We start from the raw sequence: 17,497 nt of genomic DNA on the forward strand, positions 1-17,497 counted from the left end.
CCATAGCAACGAATGTCCCCGGGCTCCTTCTGGCCTGTAGCTTTGCTCAGTCCCTGCGGTGTGGCTTTCCTGGACTCATTCACCCAGTCATGAACCACCGATCACTGCCTTTTGTGTTTTCCTCTGGGAGCCCTGATCTTCCAATGAGTTTTCCTAAGCTGAGCTTCCAGCTGACTGGCCAGAGGAAAGTGGGCAGAAGCTGAGATCAGCGAGGCCAAGATCAGTGATAGGAGATGGGTCAGGTCATGAGGTGAAGACGGAGTCCAGTGCCTGTCACCCTCGTTGATGGGCTCCTGCCATGCTGGGCCAGGTGAAGGACTGGCCTGGAGTGCAGCTCACCGTGGAGTCTTCCAAGCTGCTTCTCAAAGTTTTTGGAAGTGGGTTTATTTTAAAGGACAAATCTTTCATAAGCTAAACGCAGTAAGTAGTACTCTGGAGCAGAGGCAGGAGAGAATCAAGCTTGGAACAAGAACACCTGCTCCCCTGCATGCAGACTGAAATGAGCCAAACACCTTAACAGTCAGATGTGTGTAGTGACAGACTGGTAAAGGTGTTGTGTGCTATAACAAAAACTCCCGGCCTGTTTCACAAGTTTAAATTTGATGGTTTTGTTATTGTTGCTATTTCTGCACCCTATTTGAGGGACAGATTTGGGAGAGGGATGTTAGATGGACGGCCAGTCAGGAGAGCACTGTCCTGACCTAGGAAGGCTGTAATAATGGCCTGAGCCTGACTTGAGGCTCAGGGAGGATGGAAAGTCACCCAAAAATCACTCAGGTGGGGAACAGGAAGGACAAGGTGGGGTGAGGGTTTTCCAGCTTCTGATCTGGGAACCTGGAGAGCTGAGACCATTCTAGTTTCTCAGTTGTTCCTTGTCATACTGCAGGGAGGGTAGGGATGTAGTGTATGTGTATAGAAGGTGGGTATGTACACACAGGGACTAAGGATCTCATTCCTCATAGGACTGTTAAACTAAACATTTCTTTGTTTGGGGTATTGTATGACAGGTACCCCAGAAGAAAGAGGAATCCAGAAATGGAAGAAGGGCATAGGCAAAGGGAACAAGTCTCTGGATGGCATGGAGTCCTACAACTTGCCATTTGGCATGAACATTATTAAAAAATACAGATGCTTCAGCTACCTACCTATCAGCCCAACCTTTTTAGGCTACACGTGGAAAGGCTTCGGGAAGGGTGAGAACAGCCGGAGTTCAGACGAAGACTCCCAGGCCACCGTATAGCCTTAGCTGTGCCCTGCGGCTCAGCCGCAGTGAGGCATGTATCTGTAGTCCCTTGCTGAGTAACAAGAAGTAAAATACCTGTTTGTATATCTCCATTTACATCCTGCACCCCAGAGCTAAGACAGGTTGCACATCCCTTTTCTGTTGTGGCTGGTGATTGTGTCTAAATATGGTGTCTCACTTGTTTTCCTTATTTAAGCCCTGATCCCGTGTCCTTTGACAGTGTCCCTTGCTGGCCATGGTCACTGAACTTGAAGTCCTCTGGATCCTTTCTTTTTGGTCCCTTTCTACTACCCAGTGCTAGCTTTCCTGAAAAGCCCCCTCCAGGGTCCAGGCCCGCTTTCTCTTCGCTTAACCTCAGTCCATGTCTGCAGAGATCACCTCTGGCCAAGGGGCACAACTCCCTGGTCCAGTGTGATTCTGTTGTTCCTGATTGTCCTATAAAGATTGGTGCATATACTGTTGAATGGGATTCTCTTTAGGGGATTGAAGGGGAAGGGAAAGGACCCAGAGCCAATATTGGATTCTCCATTTCTCTGTCTCCCTGTCTCCCTGTCTCCCTGCCCTCTCTGGGCCAGCACATTTACATTGGCCTCTCTTTGTGGCTGAGGTACCTTATTTGACATTTCTAACTACTGGCTGGTGTGACATATACACATAGGCACCTGTCAGATTAGTGTGGGTGTCTTGGCTCTGTTGTCATGTGGATGTTACTGCTGCATTTTATTCAGACTATTTAATGTTATTGACTATAGCAGATTTTTCAAAATCAGTGTTTTGTTTTCTTTTTTCCATGTGGTCCTCTTCTCTTGTATCTCTGTTACTTGTCTCCTGTTCCCCTCCTCCCCCTTAAGAAAAGAACCAGCATTTGTAAAGCTGTGGACACCATCAGGGAAGTTTGTTGTATCGGCTCTTGAAGGCCAGTAAACCATGATTGTGGTTGTGTTTTGTATTGCTTGATACCATGCACGTGTAAATACTGTAATGCCTAATCTATTTATCAAAACTGACTACTGGACCAGAGCCCAGAAACCATGGGTCAAGTTACACATGAATGTGTTTTGTGTGAAGAAGGGAAGCTAGGACAAGTCACAGAATGGGCTGCCATATTGAATGGCCCAGCATCCTGGTAAAGTCATTTCTCTCATTCTTCTGCAGCAGAAGACATGGCCCAGAAACTCTTGGTAGGAATTCATAATGCATGCGCGCTGGCCCTTGATTTCACCAACTCCTGCCTTTTCAGTTGTTGCAGAAGATAGTGAGAAAAACAGTGGGCACTCTGTTTCGAGTTCTAACTTACAACACTACATTCTTTCTGACAAAATGACTTCTCTTGAATTTGGTTTGAAACTTTGCCGCCAAAGGAAAAGCCTGCTTCCCAAGGCTGTGCCTCCTCCCTGCTGGCTCACCTGGCTGCCTCTCCCAGCAGGGTGTGTTTCTCTCAGGCTGCCTGGTGTCACTGGGTGCTCTCCCGTGCCCCCACCCCGGCTGCCTTTACTTCACACAGCATTGCCAGGTCATTGGTGTATCATTATGGTCTCCTTGACTTCCTGGAAGTCTTGGGCTTCGAGAACACCTCAGACCCACACCTCTGTTTTGCCAAATTTTCTTGCAGATTAAGAACTTAGATTCGAAGTTACATTTAATTTGTGTCTTGTTTAATGTATATTCAAGGCACAGTTACTTTAGAAGCACACTGTGGTTTCCTCATGTTGATAAGATTGATAGTTCTCCTGCAGCCTTGAATTGCTCCCATTTCCTTCTGTCTGCTCAGGATCTCCAGTTTCTCGGCTCTGAAAAGCAGGAAAAACTGCTAAATGTCCCAGAGAATGACAGAATTCTAGCTTTCTAAGGCGGGCAGAAGGAACACAGATAGCTAAATAAAAAGCATTAAAGCTGCTGGATGTGGTGGCATAACACTTGTAATCTCAACATTTAGGAAGCAGGAGCAAGAGTATTATATGACTTTGAGGCCAGCCTGAACTAATTAGCAAATTCCAGTCTGGTCTGTGTTCTGAGACCCTGTCTCCACAAAACAAAAGAAAGCAATAGTACTATTGATAATTGAGACCCAAGTTCCGTTCAACTTAATATGACCAGGCACCTTCCCTCCTGGGTGTCTGTCTACCTAGACGGTGAGCCTCTGGTTATTAGAAATCTTTTCCCTTTAGAATCTTTTTTTTTTTTTTTTTGGCTAGATTTTATCATGGGACTCCAATTCTGTTCTTGGGGAAGGCGACCTTGACAAGCATCCACAGAAAGGAAGTCCTGCGGTCCTTGGGAATAGTCCTCCCAGTAGAAAATGGGGAGTTTGCTCTTCTTGCTCCTTTGGAGTCAACTGTTGATATTCTATTCCAGGGGGAGGAAAGAGAAGAGAGTTGGGAGGAAAAAGAGCAGCCAGCCTGAGCAGATTGCCCTCACCCAGTCTGGGCTCTTCTGTATACCTTGAGCAATTGGACATCCCTAACCAGTAATGAATCCCGAATGTGCAACGTTTACTCCCACAAGCTCTCTTGGGAAGTCATCTTCCCTCTACCAAGTGTACTACAGAATAGAAGCCCATTGTTGAACAAAAAAGTATATATAGTCTACCTGAGTCCAAGCACACACCTGAGGGGAGGTTGTCTTCTGGGAGGAAGGGTTTGGTGGTTCTACATCGTCCGTACCTGATGCATTCCCTGTCCATGCCACTGGCCCATGCCTCCCTTTGTTTTGACAGGCAACCGTTATGAAATATTCCAGATAGGAAAGTGCTTGCAAGACAACTCCCATTTCTGCTTTTCAGTGACCGCCTCCACCTGCTTAGTGTCCCTGGGAAAGCCTCTGTGTCCCCCCCCATGAACATCAGGAAGTGTTAACAAGGGTGGGGAGGTGGGGGACACCACTGCAGGTTCAGAATAATGGAAAATGGCTAAATGATTTTCATTCTCATTAGAAAATGAGAAAACCAATGGTGTTCAGTCTCATTAAGAAATTAAAGTTAGCTTCATTGGTACATTTATTTCCAGAACCTTCCTTAAGAGGGGTTCCAGTGTTCACTTTTAGATGATTGGAATTGATCCAGGCAAGAGAAGTGGCTTTATTCTAGGCCAGGTAAAACAAAGCATCTTGGGTCCTGTATTTTCCCATTTGGTGGTAACAAATTCACATGCAGGAATTGCTTTATATTGTAGAATACTGACTTTTATGATGACAACATGGTTTATGCATGAATATTGCAGTATTTCCATATAGTAAAATAACATTTCTGCCCAGGATAAGTCACAGTTTTCCAGGGGGGGGAATGATATAATTTTCATGACAATGTCATGTGCTGATAGGATTTCTCCATTGATGAATCTCTAGTATGTGTGGATACTTTATTTACCCATATGTATATTTTATGATGGTGAGCTAAATTGTTAATTCTTTCATTCATGTCCATTGTCTATCAGTGCCACAAGAGTAGCCAGGCCAGATGGAAGATGTGGTCTGGATGTGGTTGCACAAGTCTCATCCCAGACCCTATGTATGTGGACGGAGGTGAGGCACTATCCTGAAGGTGGCTATGCTTGGTCTGTATTCTCAGCCCTGAGCTTGGAGTGAGGGCCTGCTCACCCAGCTACCACTGCATGCCAGCTATGCATGCCATACCCACTGTAAAGATTCATTCGCAGCTCCTGCACCTGAGCAGTTTCAGAGCTCTGGTCCACAGGGAGCCTCCCCTTCTTCAGAGAAGAGGCCAGGCTTTCAGGGGCCATATGTTGTCCTCCATCACCTTAGGATGTGGACACGGAGTAGGACATCCCGGCTTTCTACTCTTCCTGTGGTCAGAACCTCAGTAGTGCAAGAAGGCTGCCTATCTTCCAGTGTTCACCTTCCACCCATGGATCCCCAAAGCATATGAGCACCGAGGGTCCTTCCCTCTCCAGCAGCCTCATGAACATTCCCGTCCTTCCTTTTAGGTTACTGGCTGTGCCTCCTCATCACACCCGTTTCCCGCCATCTTACCATTGCTGTGTGTGTTTGCAGGCCCTTAGGATGTCCTGGCAAGGGCTGTCTAACTAACAGCTCCTGAAGACCCTTCTCGCTGCATTCCTAACTACCTTCGCTTTGACAAATTAGTACATTTCTGACTGTTCTTAAAACAGTGGAAATGCCTCTTTTTTCCTTGAGTTTTTGTGACTGACCCTGCCTATACACGTTCCTGGAGTTCTTTGTTTTTGTTTTATTTTATGAACTGAGGGTTATTTGGGGGTAGGGTTGTTTTTTGAGATGTGTAATTCTTTTATGGAGTTTTTAAAAAGAATTTTCATATTGTTTTTTCTAACATGGCTTCATTAAACGTTTAAGTATTTTAAAAAAAATAATGTAATATTTGGACCAGATGTTGTGAATAATAGTAGAGATAAAGCTATTTTATTCTGTATTTTTAAAACTGTTCCGTACAAATAAAAGCTCTCCTGGACACAGTTTTGCTGTTCACGTGTCTCCTTTTTTGTCTGGTCTCTTAAGAAATGTGTAATTCATTAAAAGTCAGCACCTAAGGGAGGGAAATCGGCAAATAAAGTCAGTTAGGGGCCAGGAGTGTGGTCTAGTGGTAGAGTGCTTTGCCTAGCATGCACAAAGCTCTGGGTTCAATTCCTCAGTACCATATACACAGAAAAAGCCTGAAGTGCTGCTGGGGCTTGTGTGGTAGGATACTAGCTTTGAGATAGCTCAAGGACAGTTCCTAGGCCCTGAGTTCAAGCCCCAGGACTGGTGAAAGAAAAAAAGAAATTCGGTTAGCTCGCACTGGTGGCTCATGGCTATAATACTAGCTACTCGGGAGGATGAGATCTAAGGATCATGGTTGGAAGACAGCCCGGGGAGGTAAGTCCTCTTGAGACTCAACTCCAGTTAACCACTGAAAAACCAAAAATGGTTTTGTGACTCAAGTGGTAGAGTACTAGCCTTGAGCACAAAGAGGCTTAAGAACAGCCCCACAACCACCACCACCAGCAACAAAATTCAGTTGAACAAGTTTGCAGGCATTATTGTCAGGTGCTTGGAAGATTTGAACATGAAAGCTGGAGTGGCATGCACCCCTACTGAGAACCTGGTATCCATTTCCTCTGTGGGAGATCTTCCTAGCAACTACCACAAAATGATTAGGAGAGTGCCAATTTCTTGAACAACAGTCCAACTTCCGACTTTTTTTTTTAATATTTTTGCCAATCCTGGGGCTTGAACTCAGGGCCTGAGCACTGTCCTTGGGCTTTCTTAAGGCTAGAGCTCTACCACTTGAGCCACAACACCATTTCAGGCTTTTTTCTCTGTATATGATACCAAGGAATCGAACCCAGGTCTTTGTGCATACTAGGTAAGCACTCTACCACTAGGCCAAACTCCCAGCTTTTCTAGGGGGTTAATTGTAGTTAAGAGTTTCATAGACTTTCCTGACAGGTTGGCAATGATCCTCAGATCTCAGTCTCCTGAGTAGTGAGGATTACAGGTGTGAACCACTGGCTACCCCGACTTACGTTTTTATTAGCACCTGTTATATCAAGAGGTCTCCTTATAATACGTATATACCCATGACTTTGAACAAATCCACACCTCTATTACTCTTGCCTCTTGCTCACTACTCTTCCTTTTTTTTTTTTGTACCAGTACTGGGACTTGAAGTTGGGGTCTGAGCACTGTCCCCTGAGCTTTTGTTTAAGGCTAGGATTCTGCCACTTGAGCCATATTTTGTGGTTGCTTGGAGATAAGAGTCTTCCTCTTTTTAAAAGTAACTCCTAACATTATTCCATTATGGTAGTTCCTTTGGGTATAGTTTAAGGTCCTCTATTTTTGGTCACTTTCAAACATATACAACCTGGGGTCTGGGAATGTGGCTTAATGGTAGAGTGCCTAGCATGTGTGAAGCCCTGGGCTTGATTAACAAGTACCACATAATAGAAAAGCCAGAAATGGCACTGTGGCTCAAGTGGTAGGACATCGCCTTGAGCAAAAGAAGCCCAGGGACAGTGCCTAGGCCTTGAGTTCAAGCCCCAGGACTGGCAAAAAATCATACAAGGTTTCCATTTTGCCCTTGGCAATAACTGTCTTTCCTGCTCTCTCTCTCAATCTCTCTCCCTTCCTTGGGACTTACTTATTGCCCCAGAGGCTCAGAACTTTGAGAGGACCACACAGACATACTAAGTGGTAGGATATCGCCTTGAGCAAAAGAAGCTCAGGGACAGTGCCCAGCCCTGAGTTGAAGCCCCAGGACTGACAAAAAATAATCCATACAAGACATTTTGCCCTTGGCAAGAAATGTCTTCTCTCCTACTTTATCTCTGAATCTCTCTCCTTCCTTGTAATTTATGTATTGCCCCAGGGACTCAGAACTTTGAGAGGGCCACACAGACATATTCCCAGGTGACTGGAGTGACTGGGTGGGAGCTTAGCCCCCTCTCCAAATGAGACCCAGTTGCTACATACATGTGGATCAGTGTATAGGGTGGTGAATGCAAGGTATGCTACCTTCAGTGCCTGTTTAGGGAGGAATGAAGCAGAAAGAAACCATTACTATTTTAAGATTCCCCCCACCCTCACTGATATTTTGGGCCTTTAAGAATATTGTCTTTATTATGACAAATCAAAACAAAGTGAAATGTGTGTAAGTTTTTAATTTTTTATTTTTGGTATTGGTCCTGAGGCTAAACTTGGGGCCTGAGGCCTGTCCCTGAGCTTCTTTTTTCTTTTCCTTTTTTTTTTTTTTTGGTGGGTCATGGGGCTTGAATTCTGGGCCTGGGTGCTGTCCCTGAGCTCTTCAGCTCAAGGCTACTGCCTTACCCCTTGAGCCACAGCCCCATTCCCATTTTCAAGTGGTTAATTGGAGATAAGAGTCTGAGGTTCTTTTGTGCCTGGGCTGGTCTTGAACTGCAACCCTCAGATCTCAGCCTCCTGAGTGGCTAGGATTACAGGCGTGAGTCACTGTGCCGGCTCCCTGAGCTTCTTTTATTTAAAGCTCTACTACCACTTGATCCACGGCACTACTTCGAACTTTTATTGGAGAGAAGAGTCTCAGGAACTCTCCTGCCTGGATTGGCTTCGAACCACAATCCTCAGATCTCAGCCTCCTGAGTAGCGAGGATTATAGATGTAAAAAATATTCATCCCCCTCAAACCAGTCCATCCTGCAGTAACCCATTACTTCCACTTGAGGGGTCCTTTCACAGTGCTCTTGATCAGCAAAGGTACCGCCATAAATACACAGAGACAGGGGTTATTCCTGCCTTTTTTTTTTTTTTTTTTTTTTTTTGCTGAAACGGGAGTGGCATAAGCAGTTGCATTTGGAAGGTTGCATTAGTGCAGGAGCCCAGCACCACTGATGCTGCACTTGTGGCCATCCCCCATCTGCTACAGGGCTTTGTCAGCATGAACTCCCATCAGTCTGCTTCCACTGCCGCTGCTGCTGCTGCTGCTCCTCCTCCTCCTCCCCCACCCCCTCCTCCTATAAGATCCACCTGCAGTTCTGAGATTTGTGCACTGGCAACCTGCATGAGTTACCTCGGACAAATGAAAGACAGACGCAGGTTATAGCGTGTTCCAGTTCATTCATTCATTCCTGCTTTCCACTTTCCATCCCCTGAGCTTTACATTTGTCTTTTCATCCCAGGCTCCCCTAGCTGGCTGGGGTTACCAGAGTGCCCAGTGCCCAGGTTCTTTCTCCCATACATTTCTTCATCCTTCCTTCCCCAACCCCCAGGGGATTTATTTTCCCCCTGAACTCCCAATGATCTTCCTGCAGATGCCACCTCACCAGCTTCACAATCTAACCCATTATAACCCATTCATTGCACTATAGAGGAAACCTCAAATTCCTCACCATGAGACACAGCACAAGGAAAATCCTGCCCCCATCTCTTGCCCCTCCCCCGGCTTGCCTGGCACTATCCTATCCTTGCCTGGACATGGGTAGTGGAGAGTCATTTCAAGGCCTTCCTCCCAGTTCTTCCCTGCTAGCCAGGCTCTGGGGAGGAAAAGGTTAAGTTTGTTGGACGCACTGGACAGCTAGGGCCTGTTCTCAATCAGGCCACAGCAGGAAGGCGTGGGGAAGTCTCCATAGCAAAGTGATTCGGTAGAGCGTGGGAGAGAACATGCTGATCATTCATCTCTGTGCATGCATGGAGGAGGGTTGCTGGGCCCTGGGCAGGGACAAGAGGCAGTCAGAGTGTCCAAGGAAAGCTCTGTGAGTTGGCTTTGTAACTGGAGAAATTTGGCCAGCACTGGCAGAGGGTCAGCATCTCAGGGCTGGCTGGAAGAGGCCCCTGGGCCATCCTGCTGGCTGTGCTGTCCTACTCGCCCCTCCTTGGCGTCTTCCTGAAGCTTCTTGGCCTGGGAAGCATGTGTGTCCTCCAAGAAACTTCCCCCAGCTGGCTCCTCTCAAGCAGCTTTTGCCGTCCTCTGTGTGAGAAAGGGGATGGCAGCTCCCTGTTCAGCCTTGCAGTTTGAACTATAATCATGCAGAGAGGAAGGCCCACCATGCCCTGGTCTCCAGTTCCCTGGAAGCAGGGAACTGGACTTGTTTTTTGGCTGCATAAGTGGAACATAAAACACCTCTCGTTCTCCACCTTTCGTTCCAGCCATGCTGTCTCTGGCTGAGCCGGACCGCCATGAACTTGCTGCAGTCTCTGCTCAGAACATTTTTCCCATTTGTTCCCTCAGAACAAACCCTAAGTCTTGAGTTAGCTAGTTCTTTGTCCCAAAGGTTATTTCCTCTCACCCTGTCTGTCTAGGGCTTTCAGGGTGGTGCTGTACTGTGGCAGAGGGCTTCATCTTTAATACACCCACACAGCACCTGCTTCTCAATTTATCGTTAACTCTCAGGTGTAGGGATGCTACCAGCCGCAGGCCATCCTAATCAGGAAAAGCGAAAGCGGTTATCTTGTTCTCTCACTGGAAATTTCAGGCCAAATAATCCGTGGGCTGCACATAGAACTTAAAATACAGCTTCATCTGTAGTGTTTTCTTTCCCCCCTTTTGATGTTGGTACTGGGACTTGAACTCACAGCCTTGTGCTCTCCATTGGCTTTTTCTTTTTTTTCTTTTTAATCTTTTATTTTTTTACTTCTAAATTTTATTGTAAAATTGTTATACAGAGGGGTTACTGTTATGTAAGTTAGGTAATGAGTACATTTCCTTTTTAACAATGTCACCTCCTCTCTCATTCTCTCCCAGTTTTTTTATTGTAATTAATAAAAGGGTTACATGATATTTGCCAGATAGAAGGTGCATTAATTCCCATACATTGATACCCTTTCACATGTCTTGGTGCCCATTACCCTCCCCCCCACCTCCCATCTTGGTTTTCCCCCCTTCCCTATCAAATTTCAAATAACCAAATACAAATAAATTCAATATATCAGATAACAAAGTGAGATACTATACCAATATGAGATAACCAAGGGACAGCAAAGCTGATGAGAGACAACATAGTACATTAAGGACAACAATCATTCGTTACATGGCTTTTGTTTCAATATCCTGGAGGTCCTTTCAATTAGCTTCATACTATATGGCCTTATGTATCAAGGTTTTCTGTTCAAGTCTAGTGCTTTACCACTTGAATCACAGTTCCACTTCTGGCTTTTTGTTCGTGAAGTGGAGATAGAAGTCTCATGGACTTTTCTTCCTGAGTTGACTTTGAACCATGCTCCTCAGATCACAGCTACTGGAGTAGCTAGGACTACAGGGTGAGGCACCAGTGCCCTGATGAATCTCTACTTTGAAACTCCATCCAACTAATGAGAGAGAGAGGGAGAGAGGAAACATGGCAATTTCTGGGAAATGTGGTCATTACAGGTGACGAGTCAGTTATTTCTAAAATTTGCCTTCTTGTGGTCCCTATCCCCTACCTAGATCTCATCCGCACTCGGGGTGGAGTGGGTTTATGGAGTTAGAAGGGGCATCTCTGGTCCTGGGTGTGGAGCACGCTTGTTTGGTGGCCATCATCCTTCCACACTGACTCTCCACAAGGTGTCTGAGCATCGAACTGATCCGCAGCCTGGCCTAGACGTCATCTCGCCGCGGAGCCTCTGCTTCTACCGGTGAGATACCATCAAGTCCCCTGGCTTTCTCCACTTGGTGTTCTGCCCTTGTGTGACAGGGAAATGCTGGCTGCTCTCCCACAGCTCCCCATGTCACAGGTACCATGCTGCTCCAGAGGATAGATGCGATGTGGACACAGTTCTTCTCCAGTTTCAGACCCCACACTGATCTGAACACGGAGGGTCTTATTATCGTCCACTCTCATCCCTTGGATGCAACCTTAGAAAGCACGGGAGATACCTTCTCAAGATCCTTGCCAGCATCCAGTGAACTTGCTCCACAGGGAAGTTTCCCACTCCCTGTCTTTCCTTCTTTCCCTGGTCCATGGGGGTCTCCTTTACTTTTCAACTACTTTTTAGCTAGCTCCTATGGACACCTGGCGGGGGGGGGGGGAAATAAGCCATACAGTACCAAAAGGCACTCTCATTTTTACCCAGTGTGTTTCATCTACTATTTCTTTTTTTCATATAATTTTTATTGTAATTAATAGAAGGGTTACATTATATTCACCAGAGAGAAGGTGCATTACTTCACAAACCTTGAGACCCTTTCTCATGTTTTGGTCCCCATTTCCCTCCCCCCATCCCCACCATCTACTATTTCTTAACACATCATTAATTGATATTCCATCAAGAGCAATGACCAAATCAGGTTGTTCCTGCTTCCTCCATTTAACTTTGGTTGGTTAGGACTACTAATAGTTCTATTATTTTATTTCTCCACAGTGACACAGTAAGCGTGTGGAAGAGACAAATCTTTGTCCAAGACAGTTGAATATTTCACAGTTCACTCTGTATCTTTAGTCCAAATGATGTCAGCACTGCTTGAACCCTCAGGCCACCAAAGATGATGTCCCTGGCTGAAGATACTTGTAGAACTTCAAATATAATTGTACTTTTGAGAGCTGAGTCGTCTACTTTAAACAAATCTTTTCATTCCCTTCCTATAAAACATGAGGAAATGAGTACATTTAACGAATTCTTGCTTTCATTGTTTTGTTTGTTTTTCTTTTATTGGTCTTGTTTTCTTTGGTTTTGTTTTGGCAGTACTCGGCTTTGAATTCAGGGGCTCAAACTTTTGCTTACCTGATTTGCTTAGTTGGCTCTCTACTGCTTGAACCACACTCCCAGTGTAGCCTTTGCTTGTCTTAGAGATGGAGTCAATCTCCCAGGCTTTTATTTTATTTATTTATTTGTTTATTTATTTATTTATTTATTTATTTATTTATTTATTTATTGCCAGTCCTGGCTTGAGCCCAGGGCTTGAGCACTGTCCTTGGACTTTCTCAAGGCTAGAGCTCTAACACTTGAGCCACTGAACCACTTCCGGCTTTTTTCTATGTATGTGGTACTGAGGAATCAAACCTGGATCCTCATGCATGCTAGGCAAGCACTCTACCACTAGGCTAAACTCCCAGCCCCAGACTTTTTTTTAAAACCAGGACTATCTTCAAGTTATGATCCTCCAGATCTCAGGCTCTGGGCAGCTCTGATAAGCATGAGATCCTAGATTTTTAGCACTTGCTTGGCAAGTGCTCTACTATTCAAGTCTCACCCACACCCCCTTTTCATTGTTTTCTTTCTGTTGTATCTACATTATAACTTACAGTTTCCATATTTAGAACATGTCGATTTTGTTTTGTAACCATAACCCCAGAAGTTGCTTTAAATTTGAGCCCCAAACATAAACATAAATCAAAACCCCAAACATGGGCTGGGAATGTGGCTTAGTGGTTGAATGCTTGCTTAGCATCCATGAAGCCCTGGGTTTGATCCCTCAGTACCACATAAACAGAAAAAAAGAAAGAAAAAAAAACAACCCTGTAGTGGTACTGTGGCTAGCTTTAAGCAAAAGAAACTCAGGGACAGTGCCCAAGCCCTGAATTCAAGCCCCAGGAATGGCAGTACATATATGTATATATGTATATATATACACACACACATATATATATTTATATATAATATGAAAAATATATAGTCATTATGTTGTTAAATTCATGAGCAAATCCTTGGCTGAAATTTTTATCCATAGTCCTTCTCAAGTGATAGTATGGGTAACATGAGGTCTGTCTCTCTCTGGCTCAGAAGAGCTCAGAACAACTCAAAAGTGTGTGTGTGTGTGTGTGTGTGTGTGTGTGTTTAGCAGGATGTGTGTTTTTTACTTTTCCTGTGCCACACACAGACAAGCCACTAACCTCTCACAGACTTTTCTTCATTTTGTGATTTGTGGCATTCTTCTCTATGCTTTTTACTTTTTTTTTACACTGAGCATGAACCTACCACTTGTGGTACAAGAGGGGCTCAGGCAAGCTCTTCTCCTGAAGCTGGAACTCTGCCTGTAGTCCTTATCCTGTCCCTCTCTGTTTCTCTCTGTGTCTCTGTCCTTCTCTCACACAGCTGTTAATACTTAAGTATGTTATCTCATCACAGAAATATATATTTACTCTTTTACTACACTATAATGACTTTCTAGGGCTTTGTCTCCAAGTGTTGCAAACAATCCTGGTATGCTGATATCCATTAAATGTCTATTGAATGAACTAGTGAACAATGAAGACAAAAACTGGGGCGTGGGATAGGAGAAGAGAACAAGGGTACTGCACCAGGACTAAGTTAGGCTGGCTTCACAGTTTGGCCCAGGGTGGGTGGGCATCATACACTTACCCCAGGGGGCTCTGAGGAGACACTCAATGCTGCTCCAAGGCCCAGTCCCAGACACAGTGACCCTCACATCCCCTACCCCACCCTAGGACTTAGCAGCCACCAGCCTCAGGTTCAGGTATTATTCAAAGCTGACCTGAGGCTCCATACAAGCAGAGAGAGAGTGGGGGGGGACCCTAGATGAGATCAAGGTTCACATCCCAGTTCTAGCTTTAATCCTGAGAGTTCTCTACCACTCTTTGCTTCAGTTTCCCATACGTAAAGCAAGAAGATGAATAGTGCCACCTCTCAGGGTTGGATGAGGGTTCGATGAGTAAATACTTGTAATGCGATGTGATTTGAATGGCCACTGCCCTTATGTTGTACAATCTAGATGTTACTCTCATGGATGCCCATATGAGCCCAGTGTGAGTTTTCCCCACCTGCCTGCCCAAGTGATTTCTTCATTTATCAGACAGGTGTTGAAGCCTCACAGGGTGGCACATGGAGAAGAAGATGCCACCTGGCCCCTGAGGCTGGCTAGCTGGTGGATAAACTCACTGTGCAGGCACTTGCCCCAGGTTTTGAAGCATGAGAATGCATGAAGAGCAGCGTGAGAATATGGGAAGGCCTTTGCACATAGTTTTAGTTGAACCAAGGAGCTCAAGAGATTCAAGAGTGCTGTATTGGATGGTTTTTTTTCCTTCCGTTGCTTGTTTGTTTATGCCAACCCTAGGACTTGAACTCTAGGCCTGGGTGCTATCCTCAAGTCTCTGTGTGTTTCAAGGTTAGTACTCTATCACAGTTGAGCCACAATACCACTTCCAGCCTTTTCTGAGTAGTTTACTGGAGACAAGAAATTCACAACCAAAAGCTCAAGGACAGTACCCAGGTCTGAATTCAAACGCCACAACTGACAGAAAAATTTTTAAAAAGATACTACACAACTAGGGAGGGACCAACATAGAGAGAAACTGAGACAGGACAGTGGAATATAATTAAAGTCCATATTAGCCCTAGCTTGCTTGTATTCTTTTCAGGAGTTCTTCAAGAGATCTTAATTCTTTAAAATTATTATGATTTTAATTATTATTATTATTTTACTTAGCTCATATGGCTTCTACTTCTTGCAACCAAATAATTGTAAGATTTGCTAGTGACAATTTGATTGCTTTCATATTTTAGTGTGTGCCAGTACTGTTGTTTCTTAGCTTTTCCATTCAAAATTGGTACTCTACCACTTGAGTCATAGCTACATGTCTGGCTCTTTGCTGGTTACTTAAAGATAAGAGTCTCTTGGATTTTACTGCTCAAGCTGGGAACCACTATCCTCAGATTTCATTCTATTGAGTAGCTGGGACTATAGATATGAGCCACCAGCTGGGAACTTGATTACATTAAATTCCTATTTCTAAACCCACCAAAATACATTGTTGAGTGAAATACTGCTTCATAGTTCTTTTGGATTAATGCTTCCTTTTTTTTTTACCATGCCTATCATCAATGCCTTATTAATAACTATTGATATCATTTTAATTGGGTATTCAATTGGTATTATGACAATATGGATGCATTCACAAGTAATTGGTATTTTCTTCCAAAAATGGAAGAGGAGCTTTAGTGGAATGTAACCTTAGGGTTAAGAAAACTTGAATGGATTCCTAGGAAAACTCTGTGAAGTTTTCTATTAATTTGGAACTGTTTAGTTAAAAAAACATTTATAATAAACACTTTGTTTAGCAGGGTGATTGCTGGAAGTTCAGCCTTGAGACTCCCTACAAAAATATTTTTTTGTAAAAAGAGACATATTAGATAGGAAATAAAAAGTCTAGGTGATACACTTCAAATTCTTTGATTTTCCTAATTCTTACCAGCTCATGTTTGTGGGTCTTTTTTTTTTGTCAGTCATGGGGCTTGAACTCTGGACTTGGGCACAGTTCCTGAGCATTTCAGCTCCAGGCTACCACCTTACCCCTGGGCCTGGACATTGTTCCTGAGCTCTTTAGCTCAGGGCTTCTACTCTAACCCTTGAGCCACAGCCCCACTTCCCATTTTCTGGTGGTTAATTGGAGCTAAGAGTCTCACATTCTTTAGTACCTGGGCTGGCTTTGAACCATGATCCTCAGATCTCAGCCTCCTAGAGTAGCTAGAATTATAGGTGTGAGCCACCACGTCTGGCTCTTGTTTGTGTTTGTTTATTCATTACCAGTCCTGGGCTTGAGCTCAGGGCCTGAGCACTTTCCTTGGACTTTCTCAAGGCTAGAGCTCTACCATTTGAGCCTCAGCACCAGTTCCAGCTTTTTTCTATGTATGTGGTACCAAGGAATCGATCCTGGGCCTTCGTGCATGCTAGGTAAGCACTCTACCACTAGGCCAAACTCCCGGCCCTCATGTTTGTGTTTTAAGTGGAGCAGAACACATCTAGTTAGGTCTCCTATTCTTTCTGAGAGCTTTAACCCATTCTTCCATCTCTGAGGGTGTTTCTAGACACTGTCCCATATAAATATTTTAGATACTTTGAACATTTCTTACTAGTGGATAAAGTAGACTCTTAATTAAGATAGACCTTTCCCATGAAAGATAAACTTACAGGGTTCACTGACAAAAATCTTGTTACTCAAATTTCCTTAGGTCTCTCCTGCTCAAGAGAACAAATGAGGTCATATGAACAGATGGAAATCTAAATTTTACCCCTTCATTCAGACTTGAGTAGCTTTGACTATGCTGCTTTGGTTCCCAGGATATGGGATCAGGCTGGCAGAGGTATCTCACCTAAACTCATTAATAAATACACTAAACATCCCTATAAATATTATGTCAGCCTTGATTACATTATTGGGTGTACTGGTTTTTGCTCCTTTGCTCTGTGTATGTGAGAGAGAAGGGGGGAGGGGGAGGGGGGAGGGGAGAGAGGAGAGAGAGAGAGAGAGAGAGAGAGAGAGAGAGAGAGAGAGAGAGAGAGAGAGAGAGAGAGAGAGAGAGAGAGAGAGAGAGAGAGAGAGAGAAAGAGAACGTACTGTCCTTGAGCTCTTCTTTGGTCAAAGCTAGTACTCTACTATTTTGAGCCACAACATTACTTCTAATTTTCTGGTAGTTAATTGGAGATAAGAGTCTCACAGAGATTCCTGCCTGGGCAGGTTTTGAACTGTGATCCTTAGATTTCAGTCTCTTAAGTAACTAGTGGCATTTGCCAGTATCCAGTAATCCCCAAAACTCTTATCTCCAGTTAACCAGGAAAATAAAGGCAGAAGTGGCACTGTCACTCCAGTGGATGAAGCCTTGAGGGAAAAAGCTAAGGGACAGAGCCCAGGAACTGTGATTAAGCCTCAGCACCACCACACACATAAAGAGAGAGAGAGGGGGGGAGGGAGGGAGAGAGAGAGAGAGAGAGAGAGAGAGAGAGAGAGAGAGAGAGAGAGAGAGAGAGAGAGAGAGAGAGAGAGAGAGAGAGAGGAAGGAGGGAAGGAAGGAAGGAAGGAAGGAAGGAAGGAAGGAAGGAAGGAAGGAAGGAAGGAAGGAAGGAAGGACTGGAAGCATGGCTCACCTGGTAGACTATTGA

The 17,497-nt window shown here is 44.6% G+C and overlaps 1 protein-coding gene across 1 annotated transcript in view; it reads left to right on the plus strand.

Annotated features, from left to right (window-relative positions):
* Window positions 1-3,567, plus strand: part of Slc23a2 (solute carrier family 23 member 2) — a 108,101-nt gene extending 104,534 nt beyond the window's left edge. Inside the window, exon 16 of the mRNA XM_090352036.1 lies at window positions 1,008-3,567. Coding sequence (XP_090208162.1) covers window positions 1,008-1,240 — 233 coding nt within the window. The 3' untranslated portion in view covers window positions 1,241-3,567. The remainder of the gene's footprint in view (window positions 1-1,007) is intronic.
* The last annotated feature ends 13,930 nt before the right edge of the window (window positions 3,568-17,497 follow it).

This window comes from Megascapheus bottae, chromosome 18, assembly GCF_031878675.1.
Source record: "Megascapheus bottae isolate mThoBot1 chromosome 18, mThoBot2.hap1, whole genome shotgun sequence".
Taxonomy (NCBI): Eukaryota; Metazoa; Chordata; class Mammalia; order Rodentia; family Geomyidae; genus Megascapheus; species Megascapheus bottae.